Here is a 21,098-nt window from a genome sequence, read left to right on the forward strand (position 1 = left end):
ATAAAATTACAATGTAACAATTGCAGCTAGGTGCAAGTTAAAAAATTGAATTTTTCCTTGTATTTATAAATAAAGGGTAGGTTATAACTACATCCTCTGATGCTTGGCATAATGACGAATATCCTCTTATTGCTAGAAAAATTACAAATCCCCCCCCCCCTCAAACGATAAATAATTATGTAACCTCTAAACGGTGAAGTAGACATGACTATTTTATCTTTATTGAATTTTCTAAAAAATTAAAAGAAAATTGAAAATTTAAAAGAGTATTTTGATTAGTTCACCACAAAAATTAAATGAAAACCTAACAGAATGGGCTTGTTGTTAGACAGACGTTAAAATTAGAAGGGATTTTATAATTTTTCAACCATGAAAGGAGATTTATAATTACGCTAATAATCTTCTTTGAGCTATTTGGTCGAAGTTTTGTTTTTATTCTATATATCGGCATTCAAACCTCTCGTGCAAAAAAACAATAAGATTTTCTTTTCTCTAAAAACGGTGAGACAGAGAGAAAGATACCAAGCTGTTTTGGTGAAATCCTCAAAGCAGCCAAAATGTTTGCATAACTCACAATTCTGTCCTAAGTTATCGTCATTATTTGTCTTATGCTGATACAAAAAGTACAAAAGCCAAACACTAATACTTTCAGAGATGCACACTTATCTCTGTCTTTGTCTGTCATTTAGAAACAAAGAAAGCAACTTAAACTCACAGACACAGCAGAGGCTTAGACATGTTTCAGAAAAAAGTGTTGAAGAGTACATACAAGTCATAGAAACATGACCGGACCACAAGATTGGAAAGTGTTATTCAGTATACTGATTTGAACATGCTTGAAGCAAGAAGAAATTATAGGGGTTGTGGTGATATACGAGTAGAGCTCAATATGACCAGAAACTGAAGATGTGGTCTTCAGCTGGAAATCCACAGTAAAAGGAACTAGCTGGATGATGACGATGAGCATCTTCGATCTTATGAAACATATAATCAGGCTGCAACAATTCCTCGTTCAAGTCGTCTTCTCCATTCTGCGATAAATCCGAGCGGTCAGGCTCAACAACATGAGATGAGTCGCCTGATTCTAAGCTTTGATCTTCATTCTTAAAAGCCACTGCTGACACTTTGGATTCTTCGTCTTGAGAAATCATATCAGCAATTGTTTCTTTAAGCATTTCCTGGAACAGTGCTTTGTCTGTATCTCTGGCAAGTCCGTTGTCTTTTAGACGAAGAACCTGGTTGAAAATAGCAACGTCACATGAGAATACTGGATCAACAAATCAGAAAATGAATTATGTGATTGATCGTCACCTCCGCTTTCAGTTTCTCGTTCTCCTTAAGAAGGTTATCGTAGTTGGTTTTCAGGCTCATATAGCTTGCATGTAACGTGTCGTAATCTGTTTCCAGCTGCCTCGTCTTCCAGCGAGCCCTGCGGTTTTGGAACCATATTGCGATTTGTCGGGGCGGCAATCCTAGCTCCTTTGCAAGCTGGATCTTCCTTTCTGGTTCAAGCTTATTCTCGGCCTCAAAACTCTTCTCAAGAAACTGGATTTGGTCGGCTGAAAGACGCCTCTTTTTTCCTGGTTGACTGAAGTACTCCTCCAAGTATTCATCTCCACTCTCTTCTTGGTCAGATGATGAAAAAAACAAGTTCCCTGATCTGTTTGCTCCACCAACAGATCCAAAACTGAGCATTGCCCTTGAGCCTGAAACTGATACCAATGAGCCAATAAAGTTAATGAGTAGTAGTTAATGAGTAACAGAGTCCCAAAGCAAGGGAATAGTCCATTTCTGAGGTAGACTCCCCAAATTTTCTCAACCCCAACCCCACCCGTCCAACCCCCAAATACACTATCAACAGCATCCCCAGAACAACATAAGAAAAGGAAAAACAGAAGGACAAGCAATTTTCTGAGAGGTGAAAGGAGGTGTTTGCTATGCAGAAAACTTCAATCTTCAACCAATTGCTTAACTGAAATTTCACTACCAATTATGCCTGAATGATTTAAATGTTGGATAAGTGGCTTTGGCTAAAATTTTTAATTGATTGATAAGCCATGGGCATGCCTTAACTCAGAGGGCTTCAGTAGATAAAGTATTAAAAACTGCAACAAGCTTAATAGCACAGATTATCATGAGAGTGTTTTTGTCTAACAATCAGAACGAGTATGAGATAAGCCATGGCCGATGTCTTACCACAAGAACATTTTTGGCCCTCACTACACGAGGTGCGTGACATAAGCCGTGGCCACGACTTATTTCTGCACGACGGGTTTTTGCACGTGGTCCACTATTCAACTTGAGATAATTTTCGGATACCCATCATGAATACAAATAAGAGGCATTTTTTATGGAAAAAATGCAGAAAAAATGTTGGTTTTGCTGGAACTTTTATTATTGAAGACATGATTGAGGCTTGGGTCCTCTAAAATCTTTTAGTAATAAAAAACAGACCATCAAGTTCAATTACATAAGGTTTTCGAAGAATTCAACACCATTTCTTCTGCAATCTTTTCATTTTCTTTGTAAATTAATCATTTGAATCAAGGACGGAAGGCAAGTATCCTAAATTCTTACGCTTCTGCACTCGATCCAACACGAATATGGAGATTCTATAGACATATGTTAGATGTAACTTCACTTACCAGCATTCGTTGAACTTCGATGGTAATTTAAAGTATGATTCTCCCATCACGTATTTCCATGTTCTTACAGAATCCCACTTTTTCCAAGAAACAAAACCATGTAAAACTCAAGCTCTGAATCTAATTCGCAAAACTGATAATAAAATACGAATATTAAAAACACAAGCACCAATCCACATACCACGACGAAAAGTCAACGCAGATAATTTGTGGGTGGGAAATCACATACCAAGAAAAGGCTTTGAAGGAGCAGATGCAAACACAGAATCAAGAGGCTGCTGATCATGGGAAGAAATCTTAAGTTTCTGCGTTGGATCCAGAGAATCACCGCCCCCGTAGACCACCCGGCGAACCGCCATATCTGAATAGTTTCACTCGGAGCAGAACAATTAACTACCGGTAATTTTCAAGAATCCGCCATTTCTGGAACTGATTCTTGAATTTGTGGCAGAATTCCTTTTCCCACTAAACCCTTTACCTGAATCTCCTTAAAGAGCTATCTAAAGAAGTAAACCTTCAAATTTTGTGGCGAAAGAAGCTGGTGATGATGATTTCAGTGATATGCGAAGTGTGGGAGCACCGGCTGCTCATCACACCCATCACTTCTCTAAACTTACTCAAACCCAAAATTAAAAGTTACAGGCGAACTAGTGTGTGTTGTGCGTGTAATTTGAGGTGGATAGTTGGCCAGATTAAGAAGAAACAATCTTGGAGAAGGAGAGGTCGCCGGTGGTTTTGAAGGAAGAAAAATCTCAGGGAAATTGCGTGAGATTTCTGAATGGGAAAGCAGAGAACTTTGGGGCAGACTTTTATTCCCTACGAGTTGATATGTTTTAAAATAGCCGAAATTCCAAAATAGCTGAGCTAACAAGGACAATTCTTGGGGTGCGTTTGGCAACAGATTTAATTTTATATATGTTACGAATATAAAAAATTATATTATTAATTTTATTTAAAAAAATATTATACATATAACATGTATATAATATGAAATAAAAGATGATCCAGAAGTTAAAAAGTTTCATAAGGTTTAGCAAATATCATTTCATCAACAAAATAATAATAATAATTATTATTATTTATTTGATTCACATCATTAAATACATTGTAAATCATACTAGTTAGCACCCTGTGTTAAATTAACAGGATAATTGTATTTTTAACAAATAAAAATACAAAGTTATAAATAATGTAAATATAGAAGTAAGTAATTGGTGAATAATTTAAAAATTAATCTCTATGGATAATGCAGAGTTTATATTTTCTATATCAATTAATTAAACGATACAATTTTTATTTTGATACGACAAAATTAGAGTTTTAATATGACTATCGAAATTTAGGTATATATGAAGCTTACTTGAGTCGTATTTATATTTATATTTTAGTATATAAATAAATAATTAGTTGATATCAATTTGTGTTGAAAATTTTTAGTTGAACTTAAAGAATATAAACAAATATGTTTTATTAATTAATGTGTTGATTCAATAACTATGTATTGGATAAAATAGATTTTGAGTATAACTAAGTTATTGATTAACGAATTAATATCAGATCTTAAGTTATGCATCAATAGTTTGATCAATTTTTTCAAAATTTTATTACCAAATTATTATATCATTTTCTTACATACTTTAATATCATTCATTCCCTCTTTTTGAAAAACTAATTAACTTAATTATTTGTAATTGCATTAAGAAAAATAGGCATGAACTTCTGACTTTTGCCAATGATGTCACATTTTTTGCTCCTACCAAACAAGCCTTAGCCATTATTTTAATTGAAAAGGACAAAAAAAAATTAAGAAAAGAAAAAAAGAGATGTAGACTGCTAATTCTTTAATTAATTAACATGACACGCATTACCAACTCTTGCTACACTCACACACTTAAATACTAAAGATTAGTGGTTGATATTCGAAAGCACTCTTTAATTTTTGACTAAAAACTTTTACATACATTTTTTTTTCCTGATAAATCTAATATTTACTGTCATCCAGATCCGCATCAAATCATGAATATTGCTGACATACTAATCGTGTATAAGTTGGATGGATGGCCAAGTATTTTGTGCCATAACCAAGTAATACTAGACCCAACAGAAAGATTACAGGAAAGTAATCAAATAGGATTCTGCTCAACAAAAGCAGGAGCAAAAGAAGACTTGTCAATGATGTATAGCCCTTCTAGAACTCTACCCATAGTCAGGATCTTCTTAGTCTTCAGATCCTGTAACCACCATTTGGATGATGAGAAAATCACAGAAATAGAATTTGAAGAGCAAAGTTTCTGAACTGAAAGTTGATTGTATTTGAAGATGGGAATACACAAAACATCTGTTAGTGTAATATGCTTATGTATATGAATATAGCCAATAAAAGAAACTGGTTGTGAAGAACCATTTGGCAAGTGTAGGAAGTATGTATAAGTGGGTGAATGTTTTTGTGTAAGATGTGAAGTATCTGCACATATGTGGTTAGTGGCACCTGTATCAACAATCCAGAAACTAAAGCCTTTTAATAGAAGAACCTTGAGAGGCACCTATACCTGCAAAATCCTCTCCTTGTGCAAAGTTTATTTGTAGAGGGTCCTGTGCAACTACTGGAAATTGACCCTTCATCAATCTTAGAAATATTAAAAGATCGAATTCGGATTGTATTTAGAAACATCAAAATTGGAGACCGATTCCAAAACTCGATTATATTTCAAAGTCCACATCCTACTCTAGTTCCAACTTATTTCATCCCCAAATAAATCCACTATGAATATAGGACGATGGAACTTATACATCTATACTAATATAAAAATGGAAGGGCTTCGATACTCATAAATAGCGGTTAATGACACTATCCCCACAAATTTTTTATAAAGTTAAAAATGCCCTTCAATTAATAAAATAACCAACTTATTGAACTTTTCAAATTTTAAAATAACTGATAAATGAATTTTTTTTCTCTTTTATTTCTTTCTTTTTAATGTAATGTATTAATTTGTATATTTTATTTTTATTTATATTATATTTTAAAGTATAAAAAATTATTTATTATATACTGGCAAAAACAATGTGAAACAACAACGATTAGTTATATACAAAGAACTCCACTTTGAATATATATAGGATGATAGTTGGGATGTTGAAATTTGACAATGAAAGGGGAGGAAGAGACAAGGAACCAACTTCCAATCAATCTCCATCTTGAGTGCAGTGGAGTGGGGGGGATCACAACCACAATTCCCATTAATTTCTTGCTTTTATTTTTATTTTTTATTGCAAACAACAACTACTGGCTGATTATGGGCTTCACACTCCCACTTTTTTTAAGAGAAAATTGCAAGTAAATTATTTTTATATTGTGATGAGTAAATTATTTTTTTATTAAAAAAATAATAAAATATGTCATTATATCTTTTAAAATAAAATAATGTATCTTTTTAAATATAAAGATAAATTGCTCTATTTTAAAAAATATATAAATATAATAAGAATTTTTTTTTATATAAAGGGTAATTTATTAATTTGCAATATCACGAGTAAATTATATTAAACCCCTTTTTTAATGTAATTTTCAAAAAATATTTAAAAGCATAAAAGTGGATGCTAAACAGAGCTTTTAATAATTTGATAATCAAACTGTTTTTCCCCACTAGATACACACAACAGCCAACATTGTTTTGTTGGATTACTCTACTCATTAATTTCAGTCCAAAAATAATTAGGGCTTAAGAATGATTTCGAATTTAATTTCTGCAGATTGAATTTTTATTCTATTTAATATATAGCATATATAAATATTATATCATTTATTTTAATTAAAAAACTATATAACACATATAGATTAATTATACTATAAAATTCAATAATATTTGAATTAAAAAATCCAATTCAAATTTCAGCCCTTGATCCGAAGACCGCAACAATGAGAATAGGACGTGAGACAAGCCAAATTAAACCCACATTTGGAATTCACTTTGAGACTTAGATCTTCAACTCAATTTTCTTAGTCAATCTCAAACATAATTAAAGGGTTTTAATTAATTAATTCAAGTATAGGCCTAATGTGGGCATCACTTTTGGGCTCCTAAAATTAATAATAAGTACCCCAAACATCATTTTAATGGCTTAATGGTTGTCTGCACATTCTGCGTTCGGATAAATCTTACTCAAATTAAATTTAATAATATATTTGATTTTCATAATCATCCAAGTACGATCGGATCAACAGTTCATGGTGAATTATACAGCTCGAAAAATTCTGAAAATACACAATTTTTGAATGTTGGGTTATCTTTTATTGATTTAATTTTACTCTTAAGTTTCGTCTGGTTCCCGAACGTTTTTATTTAGACATTCGAAGATGATAACCAACGTATTTTTTTATGTTACTCTTATCAAACTTTGTGAGCACATTTGAATTGAAATAATCCTTCGACCTGAGATAAGAGAGAAAAAAATAATTAAAACTTAATCGCAATTCGTAGCTCAAATTAAGGGCTTATTAACCCTAACAAAATTTAGCAATTTGAATTTTGAGGGGTAGATCCCAAATTCATATAGATTGAGGTCCTATTCAAAGAGGAATCTTATCTCCACCCAAATTAAGTTGATCATATATTTAAGAAAGAATTAGTATAAAATTAAGCAAGTGAGGAAAACATTATTCCCCACTTGAGATCCCATCTCAATAAATGAAATGGAATGGAAAAGTTGACTTTCAGACAAGCTTCAGGTAATCTAGCCAACCACATTCCATCCTATTGGCTTAGTCTAGGTACATATATCTGCTACGCTACTACTGTCTGAACTAAACAAATTATAACAATGAAAAATAAAATTTTTCTTCTTTTAGTTGAATGTTCACAAAAATCTCTATTTTCCTTAAATTTGTGATATATATATATATATATATATAATATTTCTTTTACCAAAATAATTCTCTTACATTTTTTTTTTGGAAAATGTATGCTATTTTTTTAAATAATGTATCGGTCCAACCAATACATCAACACGACTAACAGTAGAAAAAAAATAATGTTGAATTATACTCTTACATAACGCTACAAGAATATGATCTTTTTAAATTATAATTAGAATAATTAGTGGTAATAACAAATTAACTACAATTATACAATGATTTTTCACTGTTATTTCAAAAAATGAAGCAGGCCAGACATAATTGAAATCATGACAAATACTTTGAACAGAGTTAAAAACCATGATAAATACTTTAATTATAATTCAGATTATATGAAACATATATTAATTAATTATGGTTAAAACTCAAAATTTTTATGTTAATATATTTAATCGATTAATAGTATTAATATACTATAAGAAGTATATACTCGTCTATAATACAGCGACCTATGTATTAGTAAATATTGAGAATTAAAATATGAGAGATCTGAAAATTTAAGGGCCAGTTATGATATTTATTGATATGACAACCGCACTTACATTGTAAATATAGAAAATAAAAGGATCATTATGTAAATTTGATCAAGTATTACTTGGAATTTGGAAATGTTTTGGAGAATCAAATTTGATAGAACACAGGACAAAGATGCTAACTTGGATGAAGCCCAAATTATGTGGGCCTTGGCCAACTAGTGACATTGGCAAATTGTTTAAGTAATAATGTATGGCCCATGGCTGAGTGGACCGGACTGCCCAATCAATCCGGCCCAGTAGTCGTATACCTTTCAATTGAAGTGTCTATTTACTTATATTTTATTCAATTCAGTTGATTGATTGATTGAAGTGTCTATCGATAAGAATTTATAATTATCTATCAATTACTTTTGAAATAAACGAACGCCCACATTTTATTGAGATTCAGACTCAATTCTTCATAATTTTGAAATATTTAAACTTTACTACTTGATTTATACTCTTCATACAATTATTTTTCAAGACACGACAAGGATTTTATTTTTACTTATACATCTATTTTTAGCGGAAAAAAAAAGAAAAATAGCTATTTATACGTATTTGATATTAATGCAGCTAGTTAAATTATTTAATTATAACTAATTTACATAAAATACAAAATGTAAATATTTACAATAAAAATATTAAACTAATATATTCGACAAACGTTTATAAAAAAAATCTGTACTGACGTACTCAGACGTAAGCATGCGCGTCACTCTGCCATGAACAAATAGTACACATAAATATACATATGGATTATCAAACACATTTTTATTCAAAATCACCATTGTAAAAGTGAAAATGGCTCATTTAATGGCTACAACAGACTATCAAAAAGGCCTTAGCAAGGACATGGTGATGAAAAGTTCTACAGTGAGAGAACAAACATTCGTTTATGGAAAGGTAGAAATTTCACCACAACCGGCCTAACTCTCGTCCTCGGCGCATTTGGATCACTGGGTCCAAACCACACCACAACATGCAAGACTTTGTGGTGACCCTCGTTTCAAGGGTGGTCTGTGGTCCAAAGCAACCAGTTCTGGCCGGCTGATTACAGTCAGGCACTCGGGCAGACAAGGGGCCGGAAATTTCATGTGTGGGCCACTATTATTGTTCATGTGAAAACGATGTGAAGACGTGTCATTAGAGGTTTCTGCAGCCATAAAAGTGATCCAACAAAGTTGAATCCTGACCATACACAATGGAGAACATGCTTTTAGGTCTCCCTATCTGTTCTTGGACTAATGACTCAGCAGATTTTTACTGCAAAAGCAATCAAACAGGAAGTATTTTGTTGTAGAATATAGCATTTATTTGTTTAAAGATGTCATTCTTAGGGGAACATTTCAAGTACCTGGAGTGAAATATTGAGTCATAAACAGATTGATTGGAGGAAAATTATCATCTATGTACAAACACCCATTGATTATGTTGGCGTCATTTGTCTTTGGTCGGCCTGGAGGCTCCACTGTTTCTCTGCACGAATGCGTGGATACTGACGTGGTGTGAATGAGGTCCTATCAAGCCTATAAGCTGAGTAAATCTGCAAAACAGTTCAAATAATTCATTGGATAAGATTTACTATGTTGTTTCAATTAGATTATTACACTAACCACACAATGTTGTAAGTTGCAAACATGTAGGAATGGCACTTCCAGCCAATCTTGGCCCATCATAATACGACCAATAATAGTTGAGAAAATGACTACAACGATGCCCCATGTCTGAAGTAAGAGGGTGGAAGGTACCTGGGGCCAGGGTTGGAGTCCTTTTTGTGGAGCCAAACCTCATGCTTTGTCTATTTCCACCACAAAATCAAGTGAAATGAAATTATGCAAGAGTCAATCACAAATAATTAACGCCTTCAAAATCGAAGAAACGAAACATAAACTTAGGAAATGCTGCAAAACTATGTTCTTTCACCTTTCTAAATGTCCACAAGCAAACAATCATGATAAGTCTCCAATTGAGAAGGAACAGAAAAGAAGAATAGGTCAATTATGACAAAGTTGAATTCAGCACATTCCAACGAACTTCCACTAAGATAGGCCATCAGAGTTTCTCGTACAAGCATCCATTCACAACTGACCAGCAATTCCAGTGAAAGTGGTCTAGTTAGTTCATGAAAGTGGGGTGTAAGAAGATAACCATACCATGTCCTCAAGATAAGAACTGCAGCTCCCTAAATGTATGGAGGCACATTGTTCAACTTGGCCCAACCAATCTCGTTTGAACAGATACCTTCTAGACCTATCATCATGGCTCGCCTGATTCATAAATGAAAAACAGCGACAGAAGCAGTGGTGATGGAGATGTGTTGCTAAGTTCCATGTGATATGCACCTATCTTAGGATGAGCAAGAACATTCAAACAACTTTTCATCAATTCCATAGCTATCAAAAAATTTATAATCATAAGTATTATATCTGCACAGTTTCTGTGGAGGTCATTAAACACCAACTAAAAATCTTAGTAGGACAGTCATTAGGGTGATGAAGCCATAGAGGTTTTTATATGTTGAAACTTATACTCGTCATATGCAGTTCAAAACCAGTTTCAGATAATGCAGAAATCCTCTATACATTTATTTGACATTTAAATGATTAAATTTTTTTTGAGAAATGAAGGTGTTTACTATGAAAACAGAGAATGGTCCCACATTACCTGTTGACGGAGGTGGTTTCAAGAATAAATACAAGGTGTGCTTTTCGGTGCCAGAATCATACGGAAAGTTCAATTATTAAAGAACTAAATAAGTTCTTATGCCTCAGACAATTTTCAGATAAAAGTTAAAAATACATGGAGTAGAGTTAGCTTCAAGAAATGAACACGAGGTGAAATACCATAGAAGGCCCTAAAGAAAATCAGTGCATATGTCATAGGTCCATGTAAGGACTGGGAACTCATAAAATTCAAAGTTCAGAGAATAAGAATCAAAATGACATCCAGGTCTATATACTTGCCTATCTAAGATTCCATGCAGGTTCTATGCATTTCGTAGCAACTAGTGAACTGATCCAGGCAAACGCAATAAGCCTGGTTTCCTTTTTTTTTTATTAAAAAAAAAAAAGTCCCACACCTGTGATCCGTGCCACAGTTGTTTGATCCAATGCATTCAATCATTCTAGCATCTATTTAATTTGTTTTTATTTACCTTAGTGTACTGAAGGATGATATCCCTGCCATCATGTATTTGAGAAAGATAGCAAGCCTGCCTTCACAAGTTTCTCTATAGTTTTACGTTTATAAGATCTCCAGTTTTCCTAATCTTCAGCTCATCTACCATGAAGTTTATAGTCCACTCCAGACTTGTATAACAGACTCAAATGAAGAACTTCAATTTTACATACTTGTCGCTTCCACTCTTTCATAATGAGAAAATGCAAAACCCAGTGGCCCAGAATGGAAGATGAGAAAATATCAATTTACAGAAGAAAATGAACAGCTCTTCGTCAGATGAATCTAGTAGCAGAAGAAGAGTGGCAACTGAAAGGTATATGAGAAGACTGTAATGGACAAAAAAACCAGGTGAATTAGACAAGGACACAAGCTCTTCAGAGTCTCCTTTTTAAGAAAGAAGTGACTGCCAATGCACCGATACCACAATATTAGGAGAATCTCTCCCAATCATAGTACAGTTACAATGTTTTTCTTTATATTACCAGAAAAAATCTGACTACGTTTATACAGATTGCAATAAGACAAAGCTCCGGTCGCTCTAAGATTGGTTAAAAAATACAGCACCCTCACCACTATGTTGAAGCATTTTGAATCTAAATCCATACTCACTTATACAGCAACTATCTGAAAAAAGCAGAGCAACAAGTTCTCTTGGAGCAAAATAAACATGACAATCAAGATGATCGCCCAGGAACCATCAACTATTTTCTTTATACCAGTATAGAATGCTTCAAAAAATTTTCCCATACTTTTCCTGTTGACGCCTCACATTTTAGACATGCATAAGTGTAATTTCCAGACATTATGACATCTGCTTCTCCACAGTTCTAGGAATTCTAAACAAAAGAAAATGTGCATTAAATTTCTTTTTAAAAGGAAATTCATATAGTAAAAGGTTAAATCACAGGTAAAGACACATGCACTTCAATACCACTATTAAGACTAAAACCAACTACGTGACAGTGTAGGAAAAGGGCATGTGAGAATGTACAGTCAGCATCAATGAATTCCAGATATTTCCATTCAGGTTGGACAACCCAACATCTCCACTATTTAAATGCCACTTCTGTGTAAATGCTGCTTAGACTGCCTACCCTAGATAAGGTTTTCATTCAGCGCATATTTGCTACATTGAAGAAGACATGGTCAATTCACAGCTCTGAGTGCTTATCTTCTATGCCGTTTCTCTTTTCTCCATGATCTTAAGAAGTTTACTTTCTTGTTCTTTATATTCTTTTGTTATTGTTTTGTAGGACAAGGGGCAAAACTGGAACAGGTGGGAAGGCTATGCAGATTGGAGAAATAGACCAGCCCTGAGAGGTCGTCATGGTGGCATGTTTGCAGCTTCTTTTGTCCTTGGTTAGTATATCTTCAAGCCAAGCCAACAGTTTCAATCTTTTCACTCAGTACCCACAAGGCACTCCATTGTACTAGTTGTAAACACACAAAGTTCTTCGACGGACTAATTCCTTTTTCAAATTTTCAGTTGTCGAAGTCTTGGAGAACCTAGCATACCTCGCCAATGCAAGCAACTTGGTTCTTTATCTCTCAAAGTTCATGAATTTTTCTCCATCTGCTTCAGCCAACAACGTTACCAACTTCATGGGCACTGCTTTTCTCCTTGCTCTTCTTGGTGGCTTCTTATCTGACTCCTACTTCACTACCTATTGCATCTATCTAATAAGCGCAATAACAGAATTTCTGGTAAGGTTTCTGCGCACCTTCACAAACTAAACGTGATTTTAAACCCTTATAACTATAATTTTCTATAAGATCACTAGCACAGGTAACTGATTAGCTAAAAATTAACCAAATAAAACCTCCAAAGCTGAAACCATTAGCCTATAACCCAAATGACAAGGTGAAAACAAGTACTGATTTTTGCAGATAGGAAGAGAAAATACATAAAAAATGCCACCATAAGCCAACCTACTAAAAGACAATATCTAGGCAAAGCGTAAAAGTTGTGAACCCCCAACTCTCCAGCCTGCTTGCTAAATATGGAATACAAATATGTGCATATAGGTGGCTCCACTTTCTCCAGAGAGTTCTCTGGAATGATTGGTTGACATGCTGAGGCATATTACAATTTTCTGCGTTTAATGCCAATGAAAAATAATGCACAAGTGGATCAAGACAAAATTAGAAGAGTAAGTTAATGTGAAAATGATGCCTTGATAACTCGTGGACCACTAAAACATAAACTTCATAATAGAACATATAATAGTGTGCCTTGCTAATTTTCGTCCAATCAAATTTGTGGATTTCGAAGCTATGACCCAATAGAGTGGTGCTACCAATTCTTACTAGTTGAGAGGTGACATTAAACTAGATCTCATTTTCGACTCTAACATCTATGATTATAACAGATGTTATTCCCATTGTTGCCTCAGTTTGGGGGCACACAGAATTTGAATAACAAAAAGCTTATGCAATGAAGAGAATAAAATTAATATGTCGAAACAGATATGGTTAATGTCGTTCGCTAATGAACAAGTTTCAGGGAGTTCGAATGGTCAAGAAGTCCACAAACAATGACATCAAGCATATTGTAACCCCTTTGTCTGAACTTGGTTTCTAGGAGGAACAAGTTTTTATGGCATTACCTAAGTTATTAGAGACTTCAGTTACATACGGAAAAAAAGCACATTTGCCTGATAGCAGACGTGCAACAGGGTCTACTGATGCTCACCATGCAAGCTCACATTCCATCGCTGAAACCTCCCTTCTGCACTTCAGTCAACAGAAATGCTTCATGTCAGGTAGCTGAGAGGGGAAAGGCAGTACTGTTATTTATGGGTCTCTACTTGGTAGCATTAGGTGTTGGAGGAATAAAAGGTTCACTTCCTCCACATGGAGCCGAACAATTTGACGAGCGGACCCGACATGGAAGAAAGCAGAGATCGACATTCTTCAATTACTTTGTCTTCTGCCTCTCCTGTGGAGCATTAATTGCAGTAACATTTGTGGTGTGGATTGAAGATAACAAGGGGTGGCAATGGGGCTTCGGAATTGCAACTGCAGCAATATTGATCTCGATACCAATTTTCCTCCTCGGCTCAGCTACTTACAGGATAAAAATTCCCACAGGAAGCCCAATTACAACCATAGTCAAGGTGTAATAAAGCATGCTTTCAGAACCTCTATAGCCTTAGACTAGGTAAGGTGGGAAATTTAACCATTCCATTTTGTTTCAATAGGTTCTGGTAGCTGCAATATACAAGTGTTGGATTTCAAGGAAAAGAAAAACCGCTATTGAGAACATGAGCACAACCCCAACAACTACAACTGAAGCCAGTGAGGATGAAGAACATGCTAACGGCAATGTAGAAATTCAGACGGCTGCGCAAGACCTCAAGTTCCTTAACAGAGCATTAGAGACCATGCCAGCCCCACGATGGCTTCATTGCAATGTAAAACAAGTCGAAGAAGTGAAATCAGTCATTAAGATCCTTCCAATTTTCATGTCAACCATTATGCTTCACTGCTGCCTCGCGCAGCTTTCCACTTTCTCCATACAACAAGCAGCCACCATGAACACTAAAATTGGATCTTTAAGAATTCCACCAGCCTCTCTTCCAGTATTTCCCGTTCTCTTCATTATGATACTTGCACCAGTCTATAATCACATTGTGATCCCGGTTTCAAGAAAGTTAACTAATACTGAAATGGGAATCACCCATCTACAACGAATTGGGACAGGCCTAGTTCTCTCAATCATAGCAATGGCTACAGCGGCTTTGGTGGAGATAAAAAGGAAGAAGGTGGCTCTACAATCAGGCCTCATAAATTCAACTGAACCTCTTCCTATCACATTCCTTTGGGTGGCTTTGCAATATCTCTTCCTTGGTTCAGCTGACCTTTTCAGCTTGGCTGGCATGATGGATTTCTTCTTCACAGAGGCCCCATTTAGCATGAGGTCATTGGCAACATCTCTATCCTGGGCCTCATTAGCAATGGGTTATTATCTTAGTTCAGTGCTCGTAGAACTAGTGAACTGTATCACAGGCACTTTTCGTCATACACCATGGCTCTACGGCAGTAATTTGAACCACTATCACTTGGAAAGATTTTATTGGTTCATGTGCATATTGAGTGGCTTGAACTTCTTGCATTATCTCTTCTGGGCACGACGCTACAGCTACAAAACGTTGGGACCTGACAACCACCAGAAGGAAACGGGAATCACAAATGAGTCACCAGAGGTTTGAATGTTCTTCTATTGAAACGGAAAGCACCTTCCATGAGCTAGCAAAGCTAGAATATGGTATAGCAAGTGAGCCATGTCATGATCTCTGAATATATCCATTATCGTTACATACAAATAAAATCATTTACCTCAAGCACTCTAGAGTGCTTTCCATGAGTGTCAATAATTATAACATAATTCGTATTGTATTTTCAGCAAGCAAACTATATTATGTTTTAATTTATCAAATATTAAGCCATTAAAGTTCAGTACATATTCTTCAAAGTAAACTCAATTCCTGGATAGTCTCTAGACTAGCACTAAACTTGTAGCAACTGGTAGTTAGTGGTCTTGATCAGTTATGATGACAGAAACTGAAATCTCTTAACAAGTATACCGAACACTTTATCTGGAGTAGAAGTTTACCAAACTAATTTTTTGACGAGAAAACTATAGTTCTCTGACTCAAGATCCAAAAAACAGAGCGACAATTCTCCAAATGAGAAATCATACCAAAATAAAGGCAAAATTCTGTAACTTAGCGAGAAAAGATCATGAACTGTCAGTGAAAAATGGATGATGACATCATTGACAACATTGAAATGCATGCATATTAAACCTAGAAATGAACCAACAGAGCATGTAAGGTGGTGAGGGAGGCAACACCGCTGCCGCCGCCACCCCTTCCCCAGCCAAAAAAATCACCAGAAAATAAGTGGGAATACCATGTATAAGATATCCATAAATCACATTATCCTCCCTTAATGCTCTTCCAATTATGTTTGGTACGTAGAGTTTCCACACGTCTACAATGGTTCCACCACTGCCCACATAGTTGAAAACCATGGCCAGTGAACCAGCATCCTCGTGAAAACTACACAGACCCACGCGACACATCGTATGTGTATATATGTGTCTTGTCAGCTAGATGATGAACTTAAGCAAAAAAACAAACCCATTAGAATTAGGGATCCAACCACCGAATTCCAAACTCTGTACAATCATCCATATACCATGGTAGCTTAAGAGCATCTAAAAGTAACAGTTTGGCGACAGATATTCGACGCGAAAGTAAAAACGAAAGTAGCTAAAATTCACCCCAATCACTAGTACTTCGAAACCCGCATTGGATTCTTCTGGGGTTTCTCTGAGTTTCATTCCCAGTTCGATGATAACAGCTCACTTTCAGAAAAAAGAAAAAACAAAGACGACCCACTCAAAGAACATGCGACACTCCCTCCAGTCGATGATAGAAGAACAAAAACCTCAACAACACTAACGCATAATCCAAAAATATGAGGCGAGAAAGATAACCAAACGGGACCTTAAATGGAGGTATTGGGTTAGAGAAGTCCGGCATTGGAGGATCACCATTTCTCAGAATTTGGCGCTTCAGCTGCAGAAAAGGAGAAATCTTACCATAACTTTTTCTAAAATGTATTTATCGGCTCGGGGATGTAGCTCAGATGGTAGAGCGCTCGCTTAGCATGCGAGAGGTACGGGGATCGATACCCCGCATCTCCATTGTTGTTTCCTTTTTCTTATTATTTTGGGCCTTTCATGTCCAAATAAAATCTAGACTATTTTTAGTTCTCTAATTCACAACATGATAATAAAATTTTATTGTTTGAATTCTTTTATTGATGTAAACTTTATTCTTTTTTCTCACCTGAGTTGAGCTAAACTTACTATTCCATAACAATCGGAGAGTTCATTAATCACTACTTATGCAATTCTTTAAATTAAGGGTAAGTTTAGAAAAATTATACATGACAACACATGTATACTCACGAGTGCATTACGTGCTACATTATCCTGACTGTGCGTCATCTATGAGAAATTTGAGATAAACAGTGAGCTGATCAAGTCCCATGTTCCATGGGCATCAAAATGAGAAAGGAATCATATGTGGATCATTCATCATTGTGAGGATGTGCCTCAAGAAGCCACGTAATGCCACCACCTAGGCTACCACACTTTTAAAGGGCAGCACCAGATAGGGAGATAATGCCTCGAAGGGTTTAATAGTAATACACATATACTTAAGGTTTGAATATAAAACTTTTCACAAAAATGTCTTGTGTTTGAATCATTGAATTGTCAAGCACTTATAATTTAAACTTAAGGCCTCTTTTAAGAAGAGATCTTGAAGTTCAAACTGTTAAACTGTTCCTGGATGATATTGTTGGTGTTGTAGGGAAGAAATCTTAAACACATGTCTGTATTTAGCTTACAAAATTACTCTTATGCACTCATAATATAAAGGTGGTACACACAATACACAAAGTTTTCTTTAGTTTTGAATTTAGATATGCTACACCTATTGTATCTGTTGAAAAATTATGGCCATGACCCGAATTGGAAAGGCCCAACCTACACCACCTAAACCCACACACCTGGATAGCTAAGCCCGTTCAACTGCCCTGGCTCATTCGTATGTTGGCTCAACCCACTCTCTCCACAAGGTCTACTTGACCCCACTCGATCTCTTGTTTTTTTTTTATCTCCACTCCTTCTACAGAAACCCTAATCCTATTTCTTCTTTCTCGTCTCTTCGTCTCTTCGTCTCTTCGTCTCTTCGTCTCTCCCTCCTCTCTTCTGGGTTTCTCCATCGCCATTTTTCTCTCTCTCCGATATCAACGCCCCCTTCTCCGATATCAATGTCTTCCCTCTATATAAACCACTTCCGGTGGCTTTCTAAGTATGATAACAGAACAAGAAATCTTTTTCTTCTCTTACTCCGATTAAAAGTTCTCTGTGAACTTAGTTCCTTAGTGAAAAGTCTTGAGTGGTCTTGACTTGGGTCTATGTGACGGAGCCTTGGTGGTTGTTTGAGTGACTGAGCCTTGGTGGTGTATTTTGGGTGTGAAAGCAACCAATGTAATAGTTACCGGCCTTGGTGGCATATTTTGGGTGTGAAAGCAACCGATGTAGTAGTTACTGGCCTTGGTGGTTGTGGGCTACTCTACCGAATCTAGACTCGAAGCCATTTGTCTCTTTTCTGTTCTTGTTCCTCATTTACTGTTGATATTGTTGTGTAATTATACTTTTTAATATTTCTATAATATTGGTTATTAAAGGATTTTCATAACCCACGATTCTCTGTAATAGTTTGATTAGAGCTTGTATTCTTTGGACTCATCGTTGGTTATATATACCCAACAATGGTATCAAAGTCATCAGGTTTTTTTTTTCTCTAGTGACCGGTAAGATCGTTTTCATTTGAATTTTATTCTTGATTTCTTCTCTTTATGCAATTTCTGCGATTATTGCTTAGTGCTTATCTTCGTGCGGAAAATACAATTTAGTGTTGGATATTCTTTTTGAAATATTTGAAAAAAAATTTAGTTCTGTATTTTTCCTCGCTGAGTGCGAATTTTTTTAACTACTGTGTGAGAATATTTCTTTGATATTGCTTAGTGCACAAAAATACTGCTCTTTGGGTTGAAATATTTATGCTTAGTGAATTTGTTTTTCTTTTAAACTGCTAAGTGTTGTTGCTTTTCTATTAATCTACTTAGTGCTTATTGATCTAATCCTCATCTGTTGATATGCTTATTTTTCCCAACCAAGACCAAACCCTTTGTTTATCCCTCACTTGGTCAAGCCCCTGAGGTTGTCGGGTATCTGGTTGAGGATGCTAAGGCCCCCTGAAAATATTATTCAAAATTTGTTGATACTATTCTGTCGAAATTTTTTCTGTATCAGTTGCTATTCTGCCTCATTAATTTTTCGGTTTGCATTTGTTGCTGCTATTAAGATGGGTGGTTATAACTTGTAATCTTTTGATAGAAAATCAGATTTCTCTATTTGTCAATAAAAAATAAAAGGTATTTTAATACAACAATAGGTTTTCAAAACTATTGATGAAAAATACTTTGAAAATATTTCTGAAGAAAAAAGGATAGAAAATCATGAGAATGCTTATTCTTCAATAATTTTAAATCTTTCTGATACCATTTTAAGAAAAGTTGGAAAGCAGGTTCATCAAAAGATTTGTGGAATAAGTTAGAGAAATTATATACTGAAACTTCCTTACCTAATAAATTATTTTTATTTGAAAAACTTTTCAGATACAAACTAGATTTATCTGAAACATTGAGAAAATTTGGATGATTTTACAAAACTAATTCAGGATATTAAACTAACTAGAGATAAAAACATAGATGATTATTCTCCTATTGTTTTATTAAATATTATTCTTGAAGCTTACAGTGATATAAAAGCTGTTATAAAAATGGTAGGAACAATGTAAATTTAGATACTGTTATTAATGGTTTAAAAAGTAAAGAAATAGACCTTAAGACTAATAGGCCTAATCAGGTCCAAAATGAAGTAAACCATGTTAGGGGAAAAATAAAAAATAGAAATTCTGAATATAAACATAAAAGTCATAACAGGTCAAAATCTAGAACTAGGAATGAAAAAACTAAGGGTAGGAAATGATATAATTGTGGAGAAAAAGAACAGTTTATTAAAGACTTTAGAAAGGCAAAAAGAGATGAAAAAAATAAATAAGATGCAAATGTAATTACAAAAGATATTTTTGGAAGAAGTATATGTGGTTTGTTAATTCTTTTCAAGTATTCTTTGCCCTTTCTAACCCATATATGTTCAATTACCTTTTTTTGTTTTGCAAGTACTATTTTTCGGTGAACAATAATGATTGCTAGATCTAGTCTTCTGGAGTTTGTCCTTTTTTTTTTTTTTTTTTTTTTTTTTTCCTTTTTTTTTTTTTTTTTTTTATTCTGATCCATAGTGGAGAATGTTGAAAAATTATGGCCCATGACCCAAATTAGAAAGGCTCAACCCACACCACTCCAATCCACACACTTGGATGGCCAAGTCCATTCCACTACCTTGGCCCGTTCATGTGTTGGCTCAACCCATCTCTCCACCCGGCCTACTTGACCCGACCCGACTCTCTTATTTTTTTTTTATCTCCACCCTTTTTGCAGAAATCCTAATCCTATTTCTATCTTTCTTGTCTCTTCGTCTCTCCCTCCTTCTCTCCTGGGTCTTTCCACCGTCGTTTTCCTCTCTCTTCGATTTCAATGCCCCTATTTCGATATCAATGTCCTCACTTTATATAAATTACTTATGGTGGTTTTCTTAGTATGAGAACAAAACAAAAAATCTTCTTTTTCTCTTACTTCGATTAAAAGTTCTTTATGAACTTAATTCCTTAGTAAAAAGTCCTAAGTGGTCTTGAGTTGGGTCTATGTGACTGAACTTTGTGGCTATTTGAGTGAGTGAGCTTTGGTGGCGTATTTTGGGTGTAAAAGCAACCGGTGTAGTGGTTGCTGCCCTTGGTGGTTGTGGGTTATCCCTACCAGATCTGGCCCTGAGCCATTTATCTCCTTTCTGTTCTTGTTCCTCATTTATTGTTGATATTGTTTTGTAATTATATTTGTTAATATTTCCTCTGATATTTCGGTAACATTGGTTGGTAACATTAAAGGATTTTCATAACCTACGATTCTCTATAATAGTTTGAATAGGTCGGGCTTGTATTCTTTGGGCTCATCATTGGTGATCCATCATGAAAATTAATTTATACTGTATATAATTAAAAGAGATGAGTCTTTTGATGTCTCACATTTTTTGTCTGTCATTTTGTATTTTCAAATATTTAGTGTAAGTTTTATTCA

General features: G+C 34.8%; 2 protein-coding genes, 1 long non-coding RNA gene and 1 other non-coding gene across 4 annotated transcripts; 2 read left to right on the forward strand and 2 right to left on the reverse strand.

The window, feature by feature from the left end:
• On the reverse strand, window positions 530–3,473 carry LOC105168765 (homeobox-leucine zipper protein HAT5). Its single transcript, XM_011088912.2, has 3 exons — window positions 2,875–3,473; window positions 1,312–1,712; window positions 530–1,235 (listed from the first exon to the last, which is right to left on the reverse strand). Exons 1-3 carry the CDS (start codon window positions 3,002–3,004, stop codon window positions 885–887), a joined length of 882 nt encoding a protein of 293 aa, XP_011087214.1. The 5' UTR covers window positions 3,005–3,473; the 3' UTR covers window positions 530–884.
• On the reverse strand, window positions 8,879–11,029 carry LOC105168766. Its single transcript, XR_848351.2, has 3 exons — window positions 9,827–11,029; window positions 9,433–9,621; window positions 8,879–9,341 (listed from the first exon to the last, which is right to left on the reverse strand). It is a non-coding gene; the product is annotated as an uncharacterized LOC105168766 (long non-coding RNA).
• LOC105168767 (protein NRT1/ PTR FAMILY 4.6-like) lies at window positions 12,104–15,716 on the forward strand. The gene is made up of 5 exons (XM_011088913.2): window positions 12,104–12,403; window positions 12,512–12,617; window positions 12,745–12,962; window positions 13,934–14,374; window positions 14,459–15,716. The coding sequence occupies exons 1-5, from the start codon at window positions 12,401–12,403 to the stop codon at window positions 15,467–15,469; spliced, it is 1,779 nt and encodes a 592-aa protein (XP_011087215.1). The 5' UTR covers window positions 12,104–12,400; the 3' UTR covers window positions 15,470–15,716.
• Window positions 16,899–16,971, forward strand: TRNAA-AGC. Its single transcript has one exon. It is a non-coding gene; the product is annotated as a tRNA-Ala (tRNA).

The sequence above is a fragment of the Sesamum indicum genome, linkage group LG8, assembly GCF_000512975.1.
Source record: "Sesamum indicum cultivar Zhongzhi No. 13 linkage group LG8, S_indicum_v1.0, whole genome shotgun sequence".
NCBI classification, from domain to species: Eukaryota; Viridiplantae; Streptophyta; class Magnoliopsida; order Lamiales; family Pedaliaceae; genus Sesamum; species Sesamum indicum.

Bases quoted from the DNA above. Each gene is read 5' to 3' on its own strand.
- LOC105168765 (XM_011088912.2), bottom strand. From the start codon at position 3,004: ATGGCGGTTCGCCGGGTGGTCTACGGGGGCGGTGATTCTCTGGATCCA. The intron at 1,713-2,874 runs GTATGTGATTTC...CATTGGTATCAG, and splicing joins TCCTTCAAAGCCTTTTCTTG to TTTCAGGCTCAAGGGCAATG. The intron at 1,236-1,311 runs GTGACGATCAAT...ATTTTCAACCAG, and splicing joins ACGAGAAACTGAAAGCGGAG to GTTCTTCGTCTAAAAGACAA.
- LOC105168767 (XM_011088913.2), top strand. The intron at 12,963-13,933 runs GTAAGGTTTCTG...GACGTGCAACAG, and splicing joins GCGCAATAACAGAATTTCTG to GGTCTACTGATGCTCACCAT. The intron at 14,375-14,458 runs GTGTAATAAAGC...TTGTTTCAATAG, and splicing joins CAATTACAACCATAGTCAAG to GTTCTGGTAGCTGCAATATA.